Source organism: Copidosoma floridanum, unplaced genomic scaffold (genome assembly GCF_036245765.1).
Source record: "Copidosoma floridanum isolate Cflo_tuat_1 unplaced genomic scaffold, Cflo_Japanese_pri ptg000021l, whole genome shotgun sequence".
Taxonomy (NCBI): domain Eukaryota; kingdom Metazoa; phylum Arthropoda; class Insecta; order Hymenoptera; family Encyrtidae; genus Copidosoma; species Copidosoma floridanum.
In genome coordinates, this window is record NW_028321898.1 from 26,908,170 (window position 1) to 26,932,140 (window position 23,971).

The window sequence follows — 23,971 nt, forward strand, 5'->3', positions numbered from 1 at the left end:
TTCAAAAAAATACTTCAAACTTTATTAAAAAATAACAAACGTGTATACGTACACAAGCAAATACATTTTAAAATAATACCGCAATTACTTCGCTCGAAGGGGAAAAGCAGTTTAATATCAAAGTGGACGAGAGAGAGAGAAAAAAATGAGATTTTAAAGAAAAAAAAAAAAAAAAGAAAAAAAAAGAAAACAGCACAACTTTCTTCTCATATTCAGTTCACCGACTAACTAAATTGAGATTTGATGGGCTCAATTTGCAATACAAGCATAAGTTAGGCATATGCATTATGTCTATATGTATCTCTACGGCACATATATGCTGAATATATATATGTATCGTACAATTTTTTTACGTAACTCTAAGTAAAAGCATTCGTCCTCAAAAAAAGTATTTTTTTTTTTTATCATAAATAAATGTATGTTATTGTATCCCACTCATGATTGAAACAATTAAGTTTTTTATTTTTTTTGTCATTATTCAATGTTAATATTCGATATTCGATGATACAAATTTTATTTTTCAAAATGGTACACACAAATTATGAAATGTAAGTATATATTATATAATATTTCTTACCTCATAAAAAATCAAAAAAACTAAGTAGAGCCGAATGGTCGATTTTAACCATATAAGTAGAATATCTATACGTTCAAAGATCGATTTTCAGGTAAAAGATGAATTGTAAACTTGCTGCAAACAGCACAAATAATGTTCACTTTTTAATTTATGTCTATGAGATTAGTTGCGGCTGGTTTATAATTGATTAAGTAAATGGCTCTGCTAGATCTAGGCTAGATCATCTAGCTCTACTTTGAAAATTATTTGGATCAGCGCCATCTAGCGTTGCGGATTTCTGAACTAAAAAGTGGCCCTAAAATTCTGAATCAGAGCAATCAGGCTTAGAGCCATTTAATCAATTATAAACCAGCCGCAATTAATCATTGTAGTATAAAATAAAAAGTTAACGTGGTTATGTGCTGTTTGCGGCACGTTTACTATCTATCTTTTGTCTAAAAATCAATCTCATAAGTATTTATACTTTTGAAGGTAGATTTTCGGGTATAAGATAAATTGTAAACTTGCCGCAAATAGCACAAACACCGTTATCATTTGTTTTATTTCAATTCGATTAATTGCGGCTGCAGGTTTATAATTGATAACAGTTTACACTCTATCTTTTACCCGAAAATCTACCCACAAAACAATGATCATGACTGACATCAAATTGATGCCAAATTCTATCACTAAGACGTCTTTTAATAGTTATCAGTTTCTGAAGATAACGTTTTGCCCGCGGGCCCCGAAGCTCGTCGGTCGTCGATCGAAATTGCACATGGATCTATAGCGTTGAAAATCCTGCTGTACCGACAGTCGACACAAGATAATAGGGAGACCTGCAGTTCGATCGAGTCAGCCAACAGTTGGTACATCAACGATAATATCAGCCCTGCTGTATCGACAGTTGACCGATTCACTGTGCCGACACTGCCGACGCTACCGACGACGAGGTCTACTGATGGGGTCTGTTTGCGTGCAATATAACCAAAACGCGAGGCATGCATGGGTGACAGTTGTTACATTTTTGGTAAATTTACTTAAATATTTTTAGTATGCATGTGACCATTAATCTTCAGCCGTATTGCGTATTTTGAAGCACGTAAATAGATAATAGACCCTTGACGTCTGTGATTTTATCATTCTCGTATTTCCTGGTAAAGAGAGCACGGTGCAAGACATACGTGAAGTTATGTATAGTAATCACTACTAAGTACTGCCATATGGTCGATTTTATTAAACCATATAAGTAAAATATCTTTACTTCACTCGATTTTCGGGTAAAAGATAGATTGTAAACTTGCTGCAAATAGCACAGAATATGTCATGTAATATTCTGAATCAGAGCAATCGGCTCAGAGCCATTTAGTCAATTATAAACCAGCCGCAACTCATAATGAAGCTATAAAATAAAAAAATAACGATACGTGTGTTTTTGGCGGCAAGTTAACAATCTATCTTTTACTCGAAAATTCATCTTAAAAAGTATAAATAGATAGGAGGTTGATTTTTTGGTAGAAAATAGATTGTTAACTTGCCGCCAAAAACACATGTATCGTTATTTTTTCATTTTATAGCTTCGTTATGAGTTGCGGCTGGTTTATGATTGACTAAATGGCTCTAATCCTGAATGCTCTGATTGAGAATTTTAGGGGCCACTTTTGGCCAAAAAATAAAGACCGCTAGATGGCGCTGATCCAAAATAATTATTGCTACTTACAGTAAAGTCACTTCATTAGTTATAAACCAGCCGCAACAAATCTTGTAGATAGATAATACAAAGTTAACATATTTTGTGCTACTTGCGGCAAGTTTACAATATGTCTTTTACCTGTAAATGGACCCTGAAAAGTATAAATATTCCACTTATCTTGTACGGCTTATAAAATCTACCATATTTACAAAATTAAAATACTTTAGACCTTTTATCATTAACTCGCGGAAGCACAGCCCTTTAACTTTCTAGTTTAAATAAACAGCTAACTTATATAATATGTACATGCCAAGATTTGTGTTACAGAAATCTTAAACAATGATTAAATAGATACGTAAAGTAATAAGTCCAAAAGAGACAACTAAAGAAAAAAAGTTTAAAAAAGAAGTTCAGTTACACAGGAAGAGTCTCCTAAAAATGGAGCATTGGATCTCACTTAATTTAAATTGCTTTACAATTTATCTTTTACCTAAAAATCGACCTCCAAAACTATCAATATTCTACTTATCTTATATGGCTCATAAAATCGACAATATTTATAAAATTACAATACTCTAGACCTTTTACCATTAACTAATGAAAGAACAGCCCTTCAACTTTAGATTTCCAATAAACAGTTAACTTATATAATATGTACATAACAAAATTTGTGTTACAGAAATCGTAAATTACAATCAAATATACACGTAAATTAATCAGTCGAAAAGAGACAACTGAAGAAAAAAGGTCTTAAAAAGAAGCAGCCACACGAAGAGTCTCCTAGGAATGGAGCATCGGATCTCACTAATTGAAAAATACATTTATTACAGAGATGTAAATTTCAAGTGTTATAAGTAAACAAAGAACCCAACCTTCTCTGATCAAGTGAGATCCAATGCTCCATTCTTGTATGAGACTTTTCGTGTGACTGTGCTTCTTTTTCAGGCCTTTTTTCTTCGGTTGTCTCTTTAATGGACTGATTAATTTGTGCTTACATGAGTTAATGGTAAAAGGTCAAGAGTATTGTAATTTTGTAAATATTGTCGATTTTATGAGCCATATAAGATGTGTAGAATATTGATGTAGAAACTTGCCGCAAATAGCACAAAAAATGTTAACTTTTTATTAACTATCTACAAGATTCGTTGCGGCTGGTTTATAATTGATTAAATGGCTCTAATATAAGAAGTAATAATTATTTGGATCAGCGCCATCTAGCGGTCTTGATTTTTTGGCCATTGGTGGCTCCTAAAATTCTCAATCAGAGCAATTTGGATTAGAGCCATTTAGTCACTTATAAACCAGCCGCAACTCATGGTAATGCTATAAAATGAAAAAATAACAATACGTGTGTTTTTGGCGGCAAGTTAACAATCTATTTTCTACCAAAAATCGACCTCCTATGTGTTTGTACTTTTGAAGATAAATTTTTAAGCATAAGATGGATTGTTAACTTGCCGCCTAAAACACATGTATTGTTATTTTTTTATTTTATAGCTTCATCATGAGTTGCGGCTGGTTTATGATTGACTAAATGGCTCTAATCCTGAATGCTCTGATTGAGAATTTTAGGAGCCACTTTTGGCCAAAAAATAAAGACCGCTAGATGGCGCTGATCCAAAATAACTATTGCTACTTACAGTAAAGTCATTTTATTAGTTATAAACCAGCCGCAACTAATCTTACAGATAGATAATAAAAAGTTGACGTAGTTTGTGCTGTTTGCGGCAAGTTTACAATCTATTTTTTACTCAAAAGTCGACCTCTAAAAATAGAGATATTCATATGGTTCAATAAAATCGACCATATGGCATTACTTAGTAGTAATTTCTTTAATTACTACACATAACTTCACGTATATCTTACACCGTGCTCTTTTTACCAGAATGATAAAATCCAAAGTAAATATATGAATAAAGTATATACATATATATTTTTTTTTAACAAATCTCTTTCCCACGTAACAATGTAACAATTAATTATAAGCTGTATATACACTTGAGTAAATGAAATAGAAACCGTCTGCTTTGCAACTTGTGTGTGCGCGCTTTATTCTCAAATTCTCATGCAGTGATGACATGCACTCTTCTGCGTTTTTATATTTTATGTAGATGTCGTGACCGGGCTTCCGTATGATTGTGTCTTGTCTCTTGTGTCTCTGCATCTGCGCAAGGACTGCAAAGTCTGCCAGAAAAAAAATCTCAACTGAATTCACCAACCTGTACCAACTGGTAAACTAAACTGGTGTGTAAATGTGACACACTCTACCCTTGCATATTTTTTTACAACGAGGTGAAAAAAGGGGGAGGAAGGAAAGAAAAAACGGAGACGCGTGCGAATGAAAGGTGCCTGAGTGATTAACCAACTACAACCCGGACACCCGTGGGTCGTGGGAGTGACACGGAGGACACCGAGGACACGTCAAGAAGGCGGCATCAACTGATATCTGATCATCACATTACACAAACCAATCATCCTTGTCACTATCGCGATCGTATAACGTCATAGTCGAGGATGTGTAATATTTATTTGTGATGTGCTGTGTCGTGGCTGATGATAACGAAAGAATACAACTCTGTTGATAGTGTTAATGTTATTTGGTGAGTGTTGGTGGTCACTTGTGTGTGCCAAAGAATTGCATATCTGTGTTTAAGGCAATAAGAAAAAGTGTTTGTTATTTATTAATGATATCTCACATGTGTGCGTGAATAAGCACGTGAATTTTCGATCTGTCTTTAATAATTTCAATAACACTGCGCGTAGGTATTTGCAAACATCTAACAAAGTCCGTTGACCCCTTTCTTCTTCCCTTAATTTTTCTCATAATTGAACATTTATAAATTTACAACACAGCCTTCTACCTTGACCATTACTTTACTTCTCTTTCCTTCTTTTCTTTCGACCTCGTCTCCGAGAACCTTATAGGTAACATTCGCATTTGCAGTTGCAGCACACTCAGTTATAGTATTTAACCTTTTCCTCCATGAGAAAGATATTATATTTAATGCTAACTGTAAGCCGGGCAAAGTATATATATATATTTCTCTCTCTCTTTATCTTTTGCACACTACGTTTTTCTTTCCTCTGTCCTCTCATTCTATTCGCATACCAAAGACCTACGTCGGTAGTGGCTTGTGACTTGGATGAGTATATGAGTAAGTGAGTGAGTGCATGTGTGTGTGTGTGTGTGTGTGTATATAGCCCAAAGAGCGTCATCGAAGCTACTACTATTACTTATGTACTATTATTTGACGTGGAATAATTCAATGAGAGTTGACTATTATGAGAATAATTTTTTTTTTCTTGTAGTTAAAAGTCTAAAAAGAGCATACCTACACTTAAGTTGTTTCAAAGTATTTAATAAGCAAAATCAAAAGTGTTGAGTTGTTTAAAAAGTATGGTTTTACATATACTTTTCCCAAAAGTATTTTCTTCTTCTTGCTGATAAGGTTTATCAAATTTTTATCAAAAAAAACTGTGTAAAGCAACACATGGAAATATGTTATTTCTCTCTATTCGAGTGAGCAGGATGTGACAGCTACACCTACTTTTGAAATCAATTGTTCATCAAAAGCCTTGCATATTGTAGACTTCTTTATATACAAGTGTTAGGTATGTGTATGTTCTCATTACTCTTTTCTATCTCTATCCAGAGCTTTTTTGATGAGCTGTTCAGTAACTATCTCTGTCAGTGTATGCGTCGTAAAATTCATTGAGTAGCTGCATACATAACAATCGCTCGTTTTTTCTAGAATTCTTTGAATTTTTGGTCTACTTGAGACACCTGTTGATTGTTCCAATGAGAAATGTTTATAATAGAAAAACGTTTTCTTGTAATATATTGGCTTTTAAAACGTTTGAAGGTTTAAACAGAAAATACTAGATTGTTTTCAAAGTAAATTTAATGCATATATTATTACTGTCTAGTTTTAAATTGCACTGAATATCTATTGTAAATAATACCTTGAATGTATAGTTTGACAGTGTATACATATTTAAATGTTAGACATTTAAAAATGAAATTTTTCTATCAATTGTACAGTGGTTACAATAAACATGTAACTTGATTTCTTGAGGTTTAGTGCATAAGCACATGATCAGTAAGAGCTAATTTAGGAGTGAGAATAAAAAGCAAACTAACACCTGACTTTGGAGTTTTTATTCTCACTCCTAAATTAGCTCTTACTGATCGTGTGCTTATGCACTAAACCTCAAGAAATCATGGAAACAATTGGGAGCAGAACGGCACGTTCAACAAACACCGTAAACATGTAACTTATCGTACATACATATTTAATAATTCATCAAGCATGGCTACTACATAAACTTTTTTTTTGAAAGACTAAATAATCATTGTAATCATACTGCAAGATTTCTCATGTTTAAATTTTAAACGTTAAACACAGCGTAATGTTTTAATATGAGAAAGAGAGAGAGAGAGATAGTAAAAAATTACGTCTCCTATTAATAGATAAATCAATAGAAAGATGAGCTAATAATGAGAGGTACTTTTTGTGTTTATCTAGGTGCCAGCTGCGTAGGAAGTGTGCCAGCAGGATGGGCAAACTCTTGTCAAAGATCTTTGGCAACAAGGAGATGCGCATTCTCATGTTAGGTTTGGATGCAGCAGGCAAGACCAGTATCCTTTTTTTATCATTCAAATACATGGCAGGAGATAATTAGAGTAGCGTCATATTATTTTCAACTTTGTATCATTTTACATGCTTTTCGCGTCATTTTTTGATTTTAACACTTTAAAACAAATTTTACACTTTTTAAAATACTATTTGATTTTTGTGACGCAAAATATTAAATAAAATTAGTATTTTTTATTTTATATTTCTTTCGTTTCTAGTTATTTCTCAGATAAAATTGTTGAATGATTACATGAGTTTATCTATACTTCAATACAGTCATATCGAAAACAAATAATTCTGTTAATAGAAATGAGTGAAACAACTCCGTAAAATATAAATGTACCAAAGCAATGAAAATAAACTATTAACAATCAATTACAAAAACTACACATACAGCACATAACACGCATTTGATATTTTTTTTTTTTTTTTGTAACTAAGTACCTGCTATTATTTTTATTTTCGCAATGCATAGCAGTATTTTTATTATCCCTTAACTGATCGAAAATAGCCATTCTGTACAAACTTAAATTAGGACAGTCAGTGACAACCATACCTACTGTAGGTTTCAATGTGGAAACAGTCTCGTACAAAAACGTCAAATTTAATGTATGGGTAAGTAAAAACACAAATTTGTTTGTTTTCAAGTACAACTTCTTTCATAAAAACTTGAATGAAAACATTTGTAATTCTGCAGGATGTGGGAGGTCAAGATAAAATTCGCCCGCTGTGGCGTCACTACTACACGGGCACACAAGGACTAATTTTTGTAGTCGACTGTGCTGACAGGGATCGAATTGATGAAGCGCGGCAGGAACTTCATCGGATCATCAATGACAGAGAAATGCGAGATGCCATTATTCTTATATTTGCCAATAAACAGGATCTTCCAGATTGTAAGCATTTTTTTTAAGTAATAACGTTTAAATAATAAGAACTTTTGAAAAAAAAATTTCTGACTAAAGTCTTTTCGTTCACTCTTAGCGATGAAGCCACATGAGATCCAAGAAAAGCTCGGCCTCACGCGGATACGAGACCGAAACTGGTTCGTGCAACCATCTTGTGCCACAACGGGCGATGGCCTGTACGAAGGTCTTACGTGGCTGACTAGCAATCACAAATTATGAGCTGGTAACCAAAACACCAATAAAGTTTTCTCTCTCGGAGCGTGTGTATCGTGAAACAGACCCTCCCTCGAGTAAAAACAACACTAGAAACGACTCGTCGAAGTATCTTCGATATGGTAAATTATGTGTGCATACATATACCATTTATATACGTATACATGTGTACATATATAATTGTGTTAAAAAGTTATGAATGAGATGCTGGATAATGCATAAAATTAGATAGTTAACGTAGTGGTTTTCGTGGACTTTGTTAAAGACAAAAGAATGATGTATAAAAAAAAAAAACAATGACTAATTAAAAATAAGCACAGGTGCGAATGAAGCTCATTATTACAGCTTAAAAAATGCATATGAATGAGATATCAACCCTGTATTTCTTAATATATCCTTTGCGAAGCGTAACAATTATAGACGTCAATAATCTTGTAAAAAAAAAAACCAACATGGAAATAAGTATAAATTTATGCATAGCATGACAGAAACAAATTTATCAACGACCAATAAGATTTTGCTTTCCAGTTTTTGTACATGCATTCCCCTTCTTTTTTGTAAACCTAGCACAACATACCCACACTGATAATAATGAAACGAAAAATTTGACTAAACATCGAGTGAATGCCAAAATGTACCGGTAAACGTATTTATACCATATCTTAATCAAAAACTTCCATGTACTTTTTATTACGAGCGAGAAAACGTTAGAGATTATTTTTGTGTCATTTATCGATATAGAAAAAGTAATTTATAAGCTCGAGCGTTGCTTAGCAAAAAATCGAAGTGTATGAAAATCATTAAATCTTTTAACTCGCGTGATCTTCAAGTTTCGATGGAATTGACTTTCCCATTAGAATGCAACTGAATCGAAATTTGGACATCATTTTGTAAATTACAGAGATACTTGTAAAGAGAATAAAAAAATAACTTAGTAAAATGATTATGAGTTGACATCATAATAAATTCTCTTTTATTTTTTACTATTATTTTCTAGCTTATGGTATCAATTCTTATTCGCACGTTGAGCAAATCGCTGAGTGATCATTGCTCAACATTTTCACGTGCCCAAGGATTTACTCATTGAGTCTCCTTTGATTATCAATAAATAGAGAAAATAAAAAAAATTATGATAAATATATTATACAAGTAGAAAGAAAGACTTTCTGTGACGAGGTTTTGTGCCGAGTGTTAATTTTAAGAAATCAAATATAGGATGAAAATTATTTATGTTGATTTAAGTACCAAAAATGAAAAAAAAACGTCTAACCTAGAGGAGTAGAGGTTTTCTGCGACTGTCAATAATTCTTAATTCTTATACTCTGTCTTGTATAGCAAAAGTGTTCAACAATAGTTCATTTATAGTCAATGAGGGTAGATAAGTATAATTTAACTTGAAGGATACACATTTTTTAAGGATCACATGCTTTGTAATGTTTAAATACTTAATTATAACTGGGACATTATTTGGAATCGCTTAAGCATCACTTAAATAAGTATGAGTTTTAATTAAATTATTTGTTAGTTTTAATTTTCTAATGTTATTTTACCATAATTAATAATATCAAAAAGAATAACAGTTACTTTAAAAACGCTTCGCCTTTGTATAAATCGTATAGCTTCTTTTGTAAAATAAGAATTTGCTTATTTATTATTTTATTACAGTTTTTCAAATAATTTATCAGAATTAATCAACGATTTTTCGGAGATACTATGTAATCTTAAAAAATTTATTATACTGTGAAAAATCAATTACATTCCATGATTTACCATGATAAGGATACGTTTGAAATTAGCAAAAGTTAGACATGGTAATTTTTTATTTGAACTGATAAACTAGAATTAAAAGTACCATTTGAAAGTTACATAATCTAAGGAAAAAAAGACTATTATTCTTCAAGATATAGGGAAAGAGTTGTGGGAAAAGTAATTTTTCCTCCTGCTTTAGCATATATTGTATAAATATTATGAAACAATTTGAATGTCGATAAATTTATCAAAGCTATTATTTTTAAATCAAAATGTCAAAGGCACAAAGTAAAAAATTATATTTATATATATATATATACATTAGTTTGTTTCCCTTTTCTTTTGATAATAAAAATAATTAAGCAATAATAAATTGTTTTGTATAGTCAAATCTGCTCTGATGTAATCATAAAAAACATCACTGAAATGTGCAAGAGTTTATTCTGTACTTAACTTTTATACATGAAAAAGGTAAATAGTCTTGAGTGACCTTTAACATATGTAAAAACGTGTATGATACGAATAAATGATACTGAAAAGTTAAAAATTTTTCGTGTATAAAAGTCGTATCGGACATTTCTTGTGTTATTTACTGGAACTATTTTTGTGTGTTATAAAAATTGCAGTTAAATAGAACTAAAAAGTTGTTCAAGTAACGATTTTGTGTTTGAATTCTGTTGAATTTTGAATTTCTTACTTATCGAATTTTTATGTAATTATATTCTTCAAGGGCATTGCATTAGATAACGAAAATTATTTAATCAGAACTGGAATAACTTTGTGTAATTTGTAATTAACAATTATAAAAATTATAGTACGAGTAGTAATGTAAAATAACACATGATTCTGTAAAAATTTAATCGTCATAGAAGTCAATTAACAACTAGCTAAATAGATAAGAAAATAAAAAGATTCTTACATTCTTAATTAATTATCAATACAATTCAATGGCAAAATCGTTTAAAAAAATATACTTTTATTCATCAATGTATATATACGCGATAGCAATAAGATGCATGCTTATTTGAAATTGGAACTAAAGTTTTTTTTTTTAAACCGGTAAAAATACGACTTGACATATCATTTTATAAATGAAACCCGTAGAGAAGTAAAATTTTAATTTTCATTGTTATACACAGTAAATACTTTCATCAAATGAATGGTAATCAACCACTATTCTTTTATGTACACTAGAATGTTTATACAAACAACAAGAGTTTATTATTAATTCATGTGTGAGCACAACTTACTGTAGCGGTTCTCAAATATTACAACATTTCCAATTCACTATTGATATTGCAAAATCGTTAAAAAACAGTGGGCTTTGGAAATTATCCCTAATTCGACAAACACATATGTAATGTATATACGCTGGTATGCAATAAATTGTAGCGCGTGGGTTTGAATCTCCGAAGGTGGAAAAGTTAGTGGTGATTGTTCTCTCTGTCTCTCTCGAAAAAAAAGAATTCGCTTGTATTACATTTTATAGTATATTATTTAAGGTGATTAATTTATTGTAACGTCAATTATTTTTGTAATTCTTCTTCGCACGTGAATGCAGTTTGTATATTATGTTCTTTATATGAGAAGTAAAGAAAATATATTTCATAAAAGTTGCAATTTATTCAATGATTTATGAATTCTTCGCAATACCTTTTGATCAAGTGACGAAAAAAACTTTTGCAATAAAAACTTGCCGTACACTTGTTTGATAATTTGTGCAAGAAACTCTCATGGAAAGAAATTCAGCTTTTGCAAAACTAACAAATAACAATGTAATAAAAAAAAAAAACCCTAGGATTATAGGCATACGCATGCAACGATGACGACTGTACTGCAGCTTGCAATAGATAGTAATATTACCCCTGATATACTTTTTACGCATGTTTGTGTAAAGCGAAAATCTTCCTAGAATAATTAAATTTCTCCCCTCCCGCGTGAAATAGTTGATTTAATTCCACCGACGCATCAGAACATAATTCAACGTACGAAAGTACACGCAAGCCTGCAGAGATGCATCGAGCATTTCCAACATCATAAATATATAACAGGAGCGAGAGTGGCTGATGGCTGTACACTCGCATCTCGGTCGCACACCCATCGCTGGCATTCTGCGTCTCTGCATCCCCGTTCCCATTGTCTTACAAACTTTGACCTACATTGCTCAGCCGATGTTGGCTCTTCCGTAATCCCAACTGCGCTACTTGTAACGCGAAAACTCTCGAGCACATTCGAGTATATACCTCACACTCGAGGCACCAGTCCGTTTCCCCTCTTGTTTCACGTAGGTGCGACAACAAACGTCGAATATATTTTCCCCATCCGGTCGCGGACGAAAGCACGTATTTTCCCGGTGGTATAAGGACATGGAGTACACGCAGAAAGAGACCGCAAACTCGGTTCGGCCCCGCGGCGATTTTCCCCACGATGGCTATAATGATACACATGCGTTGGTGGTGCCGATAAGCACACGCGTACGTATACTAAGAGCGAAGTTGTGAAAACCCGGACGATCGACTGGGATGACTTTGGGGGGAAAAAAAGGGTCGGATGTATAAGCGGAGAAAAACACTCTCTTTTGTGCGCATAATGACGATGGCGTTTGTACTTAGGCTCCAGCTGACCTTTTTTTTCCCTACGATTTTTTTTTTTTTCCCCTTTTTTTTCGTTTTCTCGTTGAATGTACACTATCTACTTCCTGTGCTCGCGTTTGTGTGCACAGACGGTGCATATGTCAACGAGCTCTTTTCCACAGAAAGCTCTTACGCTACGTTTGTTGATTTTTTGTTTTTGTTTTGTTTCTGGTTTACGCAGTCGGGCTAGTACGCGTAAATAAATGCCTATGCACTGGAAGAGGAAAAACAATGGTCGGAAAAGCGATTGTTCGATTTTTAATCCAATTTTTACAATAGGCTATTCGTTAGACTGCTCGTGCATGGTTAATCATAATATACATAAAATGCAGCTATAGTAATTTTTTTCTTCCATTTTTCTTTTTAATTAATAGTTTTTATTTAGGAGTGAGTATTAAGAGTCACGAGTTGGTCAGACGAATCTATTATGAATATGTAAGCAAATTCATACATTTGATTTTAATAAAAACTTGGCAGTGAGTAGTAACAGTCACGAATTGGTCAGACCCATCTATTTAGTGTAAAAAAAAAATCATAAACATAATTTTAGTTAAAAAATTAGCAGTGAGTAGTAACAGTCACGAATCGGTCAGACGCGTCTTTTTTGTATAAGAAAATTCATACGCTCGATTTTAGTTAAAAATTTAGCAGTGAGTAGTAACAGTCACGAATTGTTCAGACGCATCTTTTTTATATAAGAAAATTCATACACCTGATTTTCATAAAAATTTAGTAGTGAGCAGTAACAGTCACGTATCGGTCAGACATCAGTTTTCTATAAGAAAATTCATACACTTGATTTAAATAAAAATTTAGTAGTAAGAAGTAGCTGTCACGTATTGGTCAGACATATCAGTTTTCTATAAGAAAATTCATACACTTGAATTTAATAAAAATTTAGCAGTGAGTAGTAACAGTCGCAAATTGGTCAGGCATTTCCATTATAAATATCGAAGCAAATCCATACCCTTGATTTTAATAAAAATTTTAGGAGTGAGTAGTAACAGTCACGAATTGGTCAGACGCATCTATTTTATGTAAGAAAATTCATACCCTTTATTTTAATTAAAAACTTATTAGTGAGTAGTAACAGTCACGAATCGGTCAGACATATCAATTATGTATAGTTCAATAATATTATACACTTGATCATTTTAAAAAGCCATTCAGTCGATTTATAAATTTGTATACGTAAATTATATATTTGTTTCGCAACATCACAAGGAACATTTTCAACTTTAACATATGCCGTAAAATGTAAGTAAAAGTTCTCGCTGACAAAAAAATCGGAAACTAAATTCCCCTCAATTAAAAAACAACATGAAACATTAGCTCAGAATAAATATGCTCGATACTTTTGTTCCCTAACTTTAAAAAGATACTGACTCTTGTTTAACAAGCAATTGCGTGAAAAAAAAAGAATAGAAAAATCGTTGGTATTCAAGTTGTACAGACGACACTCGCACCCGAGAGTCAATTGCCCTCGTCAGACCAAACAACGTGCCGCAAACAAAACACTTGCAGCGTATGATTTCGCCCCACGGCCCAACCCCTCCCTTAGCACTTGAACATAATGATCCGTCGCTCAAACCAATTCACGCGCCCGTTCGTCCCTCGGGCAAACATCAAAATTAGCCGAGCAGCGACCCCACCCCCCCATCGGGCATCCACTCGCGCGTGAATTCACGCACCAACCATCCACCCTTCCCACGGAGAAGCGCGACCCTCCGAATCCCAATCAGAATTTGTACAAGTTTTAAACGGATAATCCTCCCCCTCGCCCTTCTTTAGCATAAAATAATACACTCACAGGAGCGCGGACCAGCTCTCGAGGCTCATACGTATACGGTAGATTCTCTCTCGGTCGGTAACTACCATCACCACTACACAATATATTTCTCGAATCGGTTGAACGAGAAAGCAAGGGAGACTCGGTGGCTGTATAATAATACCCACCGCAAGTGTCCCATCTACAAGAAGGGAGTAGCAGCAGAGCAGCAGAGTATACAGTTATACGCGTAGCAGCGCGCAGGGAGGAGAAGCTCGTTGGGTACACATAGGAGGTATATTGGCTGCCCGGCAAAGTGGCTGCTGCGCATTGCTGCAAGAGAGAGGGAGCGAGGCAGCTTGTTCGCACCTTGGCGGCCTCCCTATGCTACATCCTCCCAAGCCCCACCTAAGCATCGTCCGGCGCAAGCACACTGCATTTCCCGCGTACATAGGTATATAACTGGGAGCACAAAGGAGGAGTAGAGAGGAGGAGGAAGCTGCAGGGGCGTCCAAGAGGGAGCGAACCCCATAAGTCGCGTAACGAGCGGGCATTTGGAAAATCAATAACAGTCGTCGTGCCCCTCTCCTCGCCCATTTCGCGCGCGTATACACCCAACACACACACACACAGAGAGAGAGGGAAGGAGCGGTGCGCGCGGAAGTGCAGGCAAGAGGGCGTGCGTCTGGGGTGTGTTGTCGTAGCGCACGAGCAGCCACGAGGGAATCGAGGCGAGCTTGAATTTTTTCTTTCTTTTTTTTTTCATCCCTTACCTAAGGAGGTGCATGCCAAGAGCCCTGGAGAGTCAGCTTTAGCCGGGGGCCCGAGATTTTTTGAAAGTTCTTTCCCCGGCCCTCGGATAATAGAGATTTAATCTGCCCCCCACTTTTTTTTTCTTTTTCAGAGAGAAGGGGGACCCGAAGGGAATTTCCAGCCGGAGCACTCGGAAGGGTTGGCGATCGCACCGAGGGCGGACATCTCGAATATACAGTTACGATTATTATGCTAATGCGGCAGAGGGGATGGAAAAAGGAAGGGAGAGATCGGAAAAGAGTTGACACAAACACGATTAGTATTCGCGCGGGGGAGGAGGCAAAGTTTGCCCTTGCCCAGGCCACCGGGGAGAGGTGTCTGTCTCTCTAAATTAATTATATTCTTTGAAGTTGCGAGAGTGGGTGGGTGGGGGGTGGGGGGCAACTTAATTCCTCGAACAAAGTAAACTTGGCCGTGTCGCGGGGAGTCCCCGGAAAATCAAACTAATATTCGCATTCAAAACTTTCGTCCTCGGATTATTCAATGGGAAGTTCCGTTGCCCCCCCCCCTCCTTCGTCATGGTCTTCCAGCACTGAAATTCCAAGGATCCAAAACACCTTGAAAAATGTAACGAGATAAATAATCAGCATCATCGGCGCCACGGTTGGTTTAATTGTCGAGCCGACACCGCGTAATTCGCGCTAATTAAATTATTGCTGCTTCCACCGCGGGGGGCTGCTATTTCCTTTCCTTTCTCCTTTTTTCGGGCAAAATTATGCGCCAAAAGGAAGGGAAGAAGGAAAGAGAGAGGGAAAAAAGTTAACTGCGCAATCGTTAGGGCCAAATTGAAAATTCACGTGCAGCTCTCATTGAGCATTAAATTAGCAACAAAGTGGCGAGCTCGAGCTCGAGCACATACTATTTTTGCAACGAATATTCAGCAGAACTGCGCGAACTCGTTCCACTTGCCAACCTAAATTTCAGCTCCCCCCCCCGTGTGCACGTGTATGTATATACACACGCACTCGGTTGCAAAAGTTGAAAGGGACAGAGAGATGGGAGGGAGGGGGGGAAGTCGTTTGGGCGAGGGCGTTTATTACCCGGCAAGTGGCGCGTGTATAGCCGTCCTCGTTTTCTCGCTTGCTTTTTTTTTTTTTTTTTATGTTTACCGGGAAACAGGCCTCCGAGACTTAACTGATATAGATTAAAATTTTTACCCCCTGCTATAAGAGAATTTTTTCCTTTTTTATTTCGTTATACCGGGCTTTTAACGCAATAATTACCGAGTACAAGGAGACATACTTTTTGTTCCTTTTCCATCTGCAACCAGAGCCTTACCTTCGTGTTAACCATCGACGCTTAACGAATTTCCCTTATTTTTCCCTTCCGTATACAAATGTATACCAGGAATCACTCAGCAACCCTCTTTTTAGCCGCGATTTCAGATCGTACGATTTGTGTTTCCGCTCGAGAACATTAGCGCTTGTTTTCCTACACGAGTCGTCCTGTATCTCTTTAACGAAACTATTCGTTGCGATTCGTTTGATCAAACAACCATTTGAGTAAAACACCAAAGGCAGAGTGAAAAAAAAAAAAAAAAAAAAAAAAAAAGAAAAGGTGTAGACAGTTTACTGCACTAATGGGGGGTGATAAAAGAAGCGATTCGTGATAGTAAAATCGACGAAGCCCATACTTGTAGGGAGTGGGTTACACAACAGACAGCATCCTAATGATTTCGTAATTTACTTGCCGGCGCGTATCTTCCGGCAACAGTTTCCGCGCATCAGTGTCAGCTTGTCGCGACGCGACCATTTTGCCTCCAGAACCCCAGAGAGGAGGAGAGAGTGTACCGCTTCGATGTGTACACGTGCAGGTCGGAGCGACGAAATTCAGTCACGTAAGGGTGCATATATATATTATTCACTAATGTACTGTCCGTCAGACGTAACGGAAAATGTACGAGTATCTCACGAACACCGTTGTTGTTTGCCGTTGCACAGTTGGTTGGGCCTGTATGCATATACATTACGCGTACACGTACCCACGGTGTGGCGAGTATCGATCAAAGTGTCGGTTAAAGATCGTGATCCGTCCGATACGAGGGCACACGCGCAATTACAGGTCGGGGAGCTCAGATTCAATAAAACTTTTTGATTTTCATGCGCTTTTGTGACCCACTGGTTTTTCTTCCCACGAGCATATCGCGATGTGTCTCGCACGAGTGCCAGGGCTCGGCTAAAACCCATTCGATACTCCAATCAGGAGCAATTCAGCCCCACGGAGTCGAGCACGTTGAAAAACAACGATCCTCGAACGGGCAAGCGCGCGGAATAGAGACACTTGCCAGAACATTCATCAAATCCCCCATAGAGCCGTACGTATCGTGATCAAGGAAAAAAGAGAGAAAGGAAGAAAAAAAAGGGACGAGGTCGCGAGAAACTTTTCTATTCCCTCGTTCGAGTCCACTGTTGAAACTGCCAGGGGGTGGGTATACTTTCGACCGACAAAAAAAAAAAGTGGGAAAAATAAAAGGAAAACGAAAAAAAAAGGGGGGGGGGAATGTTCGGAAGGAGAGAGCCCTCGGCTATACGACATCGGCGACGACGACGCGAAATCACTCTCTTTCACTTCGGTAAAAATTTTCAGCCGAGCAAAGTCAGTTGGGGGGGAGGGGGTGAGTGTGCACCTATATCGAAACGAGGGAGGGGGAGGCAAAAATGAGCGAGAGTCAGTCTGGTGTTCGGCAGGGGGGAGTCGTTGGAGCGCGAAAATCTTTCCGGGGACTACTTTCAATCTATTAACGCGCGTATACGAGCCACCCCCGCCCCCTCGGGGCACGTATATATGCGCTCGCCGAGTATGAAAAAAAAGGCAGGAAAATCGCGACGAGCGAGACGAGTGTGTTTCCTCTTTGATTTCTCTTTTCTTTTTTTCCCTTCCATTCCGCACACGCTCGTGATTCCCACACTCCCGATTTTTTTTTGTTTTTTTTGCTCCCTGCCACGGTGTTTGGTTTCTTTTCCCTCCTGCCCCCCCCCCCTTTTCAACGAGGATGAGCTAGTGTGCCCGTTTGGAGCTGCCGAGAGGATCGTCTCGCTGTAGCGAGCCACCGGAGCTATTAGCGCACGCGAGTTACTTTATTCCGTGCGATGAGTTTCTTTTTTCCTTATTCTCTGCAAGCTCTGTATATATATATATATATATATATATATATATATATATATATAGGGTGCGCTCTTCAAGTCACATGTTTTCCTCGCTTCGTTAAATTTCATCGACTGTTTTTGCTTCCTCTGGCGAAAGTTGAAGGGTGAGGTGAGAATGCGTTTGGAAATATTATCGATGCCTGCACTGAGAAAAAAAAGCCACTCCGGCGCACACATTGCCAATGATCCGGAGAGTTTGCTGTATTCGCGAGCTGGAGTAGATGTGGATGCGAATTAAAATACGCAGATCGATTTTTTCGGCGGTGGATGATTTACAATAAAATAAGAATTTAAGAAAACAAAAAAAAAAAAAAAGAAAAAAAAAGATGTATAAAATATTATCGTTATTTGAAGCGTTGATCCGACGCTGTACGTACCGATAACCCACAAATAAGTAACGTAAATGGACTGGGTGTTTGTAATACATGTTCCACAAACCTAAATGGCCGTGCATGTTCGTTCATCATCGTTTGACTCCATCACAGTGAGTCTACAATAATACAAGTTAAACGAAGCCCACGGAGCACCCCCCATAACCCAAAGTGCCGATGTCATCGAGGAAAATAAACAATTTTCCGTCTATTTCGTGGTACCGTATCCGTCGCTGCCTTAAACGCGCGATACACATCATGAAAACATTTCCAACAAAAATGCCAACGATGATCGCTTCAACCGTAATTTCACTACATTGTTTCGTATACACGTACAGCATGCCAATGGGATTTCCCCGCACAAAAAAGGGGTCAGATGTAAACGTAGGGCAACCAAGAGCCAAACGAGCCGTTGCACAGTCCGATTGAAAACCATGAAAAGCATGTACAATACTTATACTATCCAAGGTGTTTATCCCTTTTAGCCTGGGTGGGGGGGTTGGATGTTTGAAAACCGGTAAGGACTCGCACAATAACGACGCGTCTCGCTTCGTACAACAGCCACCCCCATTGTAAGCTCACCCGAGCGGAACACACAGAGTTCACCGGGTTGGGCGAGCTATGACGCATCGGTTGCGTCGCATATATACGCGATGCGTGCGTGCGTAGGTACGTATACATTATTATACGCGCATAAACGGAATGTGCGAGAAATTCGATGCCACAGGAGGAGGAGGAGGAGGAGGGAGTACAGTAGATGCTTTAGCACTGATAAGTGCTTGATTAGTTGGGCGCTGGGGCTCGTTTGTTTAATGGCTCGGCGGGTGCTCTCCGCGGTATGTGCATGTATACATATTATACCCACGTATACGTACAGTATAACGTGCACCGGGTATCTGTAGAACAGCGAGCGGGTGCGTGGGTATATCGGCGTCTCGCTGATTTAGTATTACGCGTCGTGTGCGCTTCACGGGTGTATATATATGTTTCGCTCTGTTGGGATTCCCTTGTTTGTTTGTTTATAGGGTGTGCCTGTGCAGGTGTACGATGTTGAGATATGCTCTTCAGAATACGACCCTTTTTTTATTTATTTTTTTATTAGAAAACATGCGCCTGAGATTATTGCGATATATTTTTATTTTTCTAAGACGCCCGTGTATTAACGTATATATAAATCGGTACAACTGCAGAGACGAGTGATACTCTGGAGTATTTCCACCGTTGTAACACCCCAAACGGCGAGCGTGACAGACGAGGGGGGGAGAAAAGCCGGAAAAAGCAAATGATAAATCAACTTGGCGCATATTTCCGCGCCACTGCCGATGCCGTGCGTACGTACACCTGAAAGGAGGAAAGAAGGAAAAAAAAATAGGGGGCAGGAGGGAGAAGCCAAATGTGCGCTTCGAAAATTTCAATTCGGCGTCCCACTGCTTTCGTGCCCTTGTGGGTGTACGTATACTTGCACGCGGGAAGCCAAGCATGACAGAGTAGCCGAAAGGCGGATGGAAAAAAAAAAAAACAGAATCGCCCCGAAGCGCACATTATAGAGCTAGCGTTATCGAAATCGCCGCGTTGGACCTACACCCTCGAAGGTATTTTCCTCCTTTTCGGGGTATATACGTGCCCGCTGGCCCGAGAATCGCGTTTCACTTGTCCAGCGTGCACGCGCGAGTTCTTTTCTTTTTTTTTTTTTTTTTTTTTTTTTTTTTTTTTTTTTTTTTTTTTTTTGCACCCGCCTCCTGTCGCTCCGTACAACCTCGTTTCGGCTTGGCTGAAACTCCCTTCTTCTACCACCCTTTTCTCAGATGCCACGTACACTCTTTCTGCGCGTTAAAATTATCACTCGTGATTGTAACGAGGGACGCGCGATTTAAATTAGGGGGAAAAAATATGTTTTGTCCTTGCATGCGAAAACATCTGACGATCCTGGTGCTTGAGTCATCGTTAAATTCACTTTGTGTTTGACCCTCAGATCTAGACTCTCTTTTTCTCTCTCTTTGTACTTGCAAGAGACCAGTCCGACGCTCTACCATCCGCCCTATGTATATTAGGCGAGTACCGAACTATCGTAAAAATACATCAATTCCAAAGTGACACGCCCATTATATTACGTACCCGTATACGCGCACCTTTCCATCGCTTATCGTATATACGTAATCCACGGTGCGCTTAGCGTGCACATAATACAAACGTACGTGCGCCCCCGAACGGGAGAGGGAAAAGTGTCCTGGGAGGCTCGGGATAAGCTGCGAGTAGGAGAGAAGAGGAAAAAGTGCATCACCGATGAAAATCGTACGTACACCAATAGGGGGTGCACGTGTGTATATACACGGTGTAGATGAGCCCTCGTCGTTTCCTGTGCACCTATATAATACACGTAAAACTGCGCGTGTACATGCAAACGACCAGATCGATCCGCCCGCGTGTGAGCGTATTTGCGAGGGCCCACCTCCCGCGCGAAACGACTTTTCGAAAATCGGGGGACGGCAAACATTATGCGTACGCAAACTGCTGTACGGCAAAAAGAGAGGGGGAGGGGTGGGTCTGATTAATTCGGTCCAATCGGTTATCTTGAAAAATAAGCGCTGCGCCCGCGACGATTTATAACCGAGCAATTACTCATTTACCCGCATCTGGACGGAAATTAAAGAAGTAGTCCCCTCCCCCCAACCCTCCTCTACTAAAAAGCGACCCTCCTACCTATACGTGTGGGGGGGGGGACCAACGAGACAGAGAGTTTTGAAGATGGGTTATCAAAGCCGCATAATTTGACGAACTCGAGGGGGTTGGGGGGGGGGGTGTTTTAATTAAAGAGATAAGGCGTTCGATTGATTTTCTCGGGGTGCGGGGGTATAACTGAGAGCTACAGGGGGGAAGGGGTGGGGGAGAAAGACGTCGTCCGTAGTCTTGGGACGTTTACCGTGGATTGCGCAAATTAAATTAAAATTCCATCGATTCGTCCGAGACGCTGTGTTGGGTGCGTGTAGCCGGACTAAGAAGACGGATAAGTTTCTCCGGGTAATAAAATTTACCCTTCGCTTGTCGAGACACGCGATCGACGGACTGGTTTGCTTCTTTTTTTTTTCAATCTTCCTCTCTTTCTCCGTCGTAAATTTGATTATGGGGTATTTGTGATTGTCTTCACTATTTTTTTCTTTTTTTTTTCACGAGTTCAGAGACACGCTCGAGAGTGTCAGAGGCTCCCATGGTTATCCTTTTTTTTTTACGAGATAGAACGGATGGTAGTAAAAAAAAAAAAAAAAAAAAAAAAAAAAATTCCAGACCTGTCACTTCTCGCATTTCGCATGACGAGGTGTGTAAGCTGACGCTCGTTAAAGCGTTACGCACGATACCCACCTAGTTGGCACCTGGTGATTGCAAACCTTCAGGTTCATGATTATTTTTTTCCATCATCATCGAAAAGAAGAAGAAAAAAAAAACATCAATTGGATATCGTTCAATCACGTACGGTTACTCGATAAAAGGAGGGTGTGAAACAAAAAAAAAGCACCTCCTCGTAGATTATTTATAAAAAATCTGTGAGCCCGCAAAGTGACAAATGTCATTGTCGGCCCGCAAATCATCGTACTCCAATTGAAATATAAATCTACATCCCCCAGAGGCAGCCTCGCAAGAGAGACAGGGGGGATAGAGCCCAAAGAGAGAAAGACAATAATATCCTCACGTCCATCTCTGCCGGTTAAGTCCGAGTCCTCCATCTCTCTTTGCCGTCTCTCGTCGCCTCGACGCAAACGAGCCCTCGCCGATATGTACCCATCACCTACCGAGCGCTCTATATACTTACACCCCCTACACACCCGCGCACCCCATCGTACACGTGCAAGCTTCGATTACCAGCGTGTGCGCGCGGTACAGCAGTGCCGGGGAGGCATCATGTACCTCCCTCGCCCATCCATCTACCCTGTATATATGTATATACCTACGGTCGCGCGGAGAGAGAGAGAGAACCAGCGAATCAATGATACCGGGCTTGCGCGGTGTTACGCCGTCGCCGTCGCTGGTATTCGCACCCCCCGCCTCGCCCACCATGTCCTCCTCTCTTGCTACTCCCTGCATGCGTTATACTTACATGTGATGCCCACCTATACACCTGTACCTACCTGTAATACAAAATCACGCGCATATCCAGGCGCTTTTGTACCCCCACCCCCCCTTCTCTCTCTCTCTCTCGGGAGTCTGTTGTTTGCTCTCTTGTTTTTACAACGTACTCGTCACGCAAAGGTGCAAGGGAGCCGCAAAGCATACGCCTATGTACTCGCCCAAATTGCGTTGATACAGTCTTGTCGAGTAGAGAAGACGAGGGCAGGTGCCTACGTGCTGAAATCACACGCATTCGTGCTATTGTTCTTCTTGTTATTATAGCTATATACCTTTCCTCCCACCCTTCCCTTGTATATACGCCTGAAAACTCGGGTCTAATGTTCTTTTTTTTTTGCATCTATAATATTTTCTCTCTGCCGTTCCATATGAATACAATATACCCGTGGAGGGGGAAGAAAAATATACAGAGAGAGAGAGAGAGGAATCGTCTTGCCGTACAATTTCACGGGATCATACAAAGGAATGCAGCTATAGCTTGGGGCTGCCCGTCTGCCTGTCTGCCCTCGGGCCGCACTGTTCTACTGAGATTCTGTTAAGAGCATATCTCGGCGGCAGTGCACCGAATCCAGCTCTGATTTCCCATTACCCTCCCTCCCCCACCTCCCATCTTCATATTCACCCAGTCCCTCCCTCTCTTGGGCTGTCGTCAACGCCGCCGCCGTCGTCTTTCTTGCTGGCTCCTTACCTCCCGTATCCGGCTCCCTCGGGGAGGAGGAGAAGGATGTTTTTCTTCCGTCCCCGTTAGTAGCCTGGGCTTACCTATATAGCCCAATCGGCACCCCCCATCTCGCTTTTCTCGCAGGCGCCGAAAACACACGTATCTCGCGTGGATGCATGCCTGATCTTCTTCTTCTTCTTTGTGATTATTATTGTTTCCGTCTCCTCGAGACTCGTCCCTCATCCTTATCTCTCCTTACCCGCAAAACGTCCGTAACGAGGAAGAAAACCAAAACATAAGTACACGAGAAGAAAATGAAGGTGAAAATAAAATAAATAAAAAAAGGGAGGATTTTCGACAAAGGGTCAAAGGGAGTGCGTGTGTATGTACACAGAGTAGCAGCGGCAGCGGCTCTAGCCGAGCGGAAAGGAAAAAACATTCGCTGCCGTTCCCTGCGCCGTCGTTGTCGTGCCTCGTTTTCTACACCATCCTCCTCCTCCTCCTCCTCTTGCTTATACAATAAACTCCCTCCAATCTGTTTCTCTCGCTTCTTCCCTCCTCCCCCTTCCCACGGAAGATCCTCTCGCGTTATCCTCCGTCGCCTGGCATACCTTCCCCGTCGGCGCTGCACCCATATACCCGCGTACATCCATCCTGCGCCCTCCCTCCTCACCATCCCCCCGGGGGCAGGCGGCAGCGGCTTA

At 39.1% G+C, this 23,971-nt stretch overlaps 1 protein-coding gene across 2 annotated transcripts; it reads left to right on the forward strand.

The window, feature by feature from the left end:
• The first annotated feature begins 4,372 nt into the window (after window positions 1-4,372).
• Window positions 4,373-9,706, forward strand: Arf51F (ADP-ribosylation factor 6). Of its 2 annotated transcripts, none has more exons than XM_014360545.2 (5): window positions 4,373-4,849; window positions 6,776-6,888; window positions 7,398-7,501; window positions 7,584-7,782; window positions 7,871-9,706. In XM_014360545.2, the coding sequence occupies exons 1-5, from the start codon at window positions 4,803-4,805 to the stop codon at window positions 8,011-8,013; spliced, it is 606 nt and encodes a 201-aa protein (XP_014216031.1). In that variant the 5' UTR covers window positions 4,373-4,802; the 3' UTR covers window positions 8,014-9,706. The 2 variants fall into 2 exon arrangements, with proteins under 2 accessions (XP_014216031.1, XP_089451015.1); XM_089594889.1 differs by lacking the exon at window positions 4,373-4,849 and adding an exon at window positions 4,977-5,008.
• The last annotated feature ends 14,265 nt before the right edge of the window (window positions 9,707-23,971 follow it).

Excerpts from the sequence above, each read along its gene's own strand:
- Arf51F (XM_014360545.2), top strand. The coding sequence starts at position 4,803 with ATGATAACGAAAGAATACAACTCTGTTGATAGTGTTAATGTTATTTG. Across the intron at positions 4,850-6,775 it reads GATAGTGTTAATGTTATTTG|GTGCCAGCTGCGTAGGAAGT; the intron begins GTGAGTGTTGGT and ends GTGTTTATCTAG. Across the intron at positions 7,783-7,870 it reads TAAACAGGATCTTCCAGATT|CGATGAAGCCACATGAGATC; the intron begins GTAAGCATTTTT and ends GTTCACTCTTAG.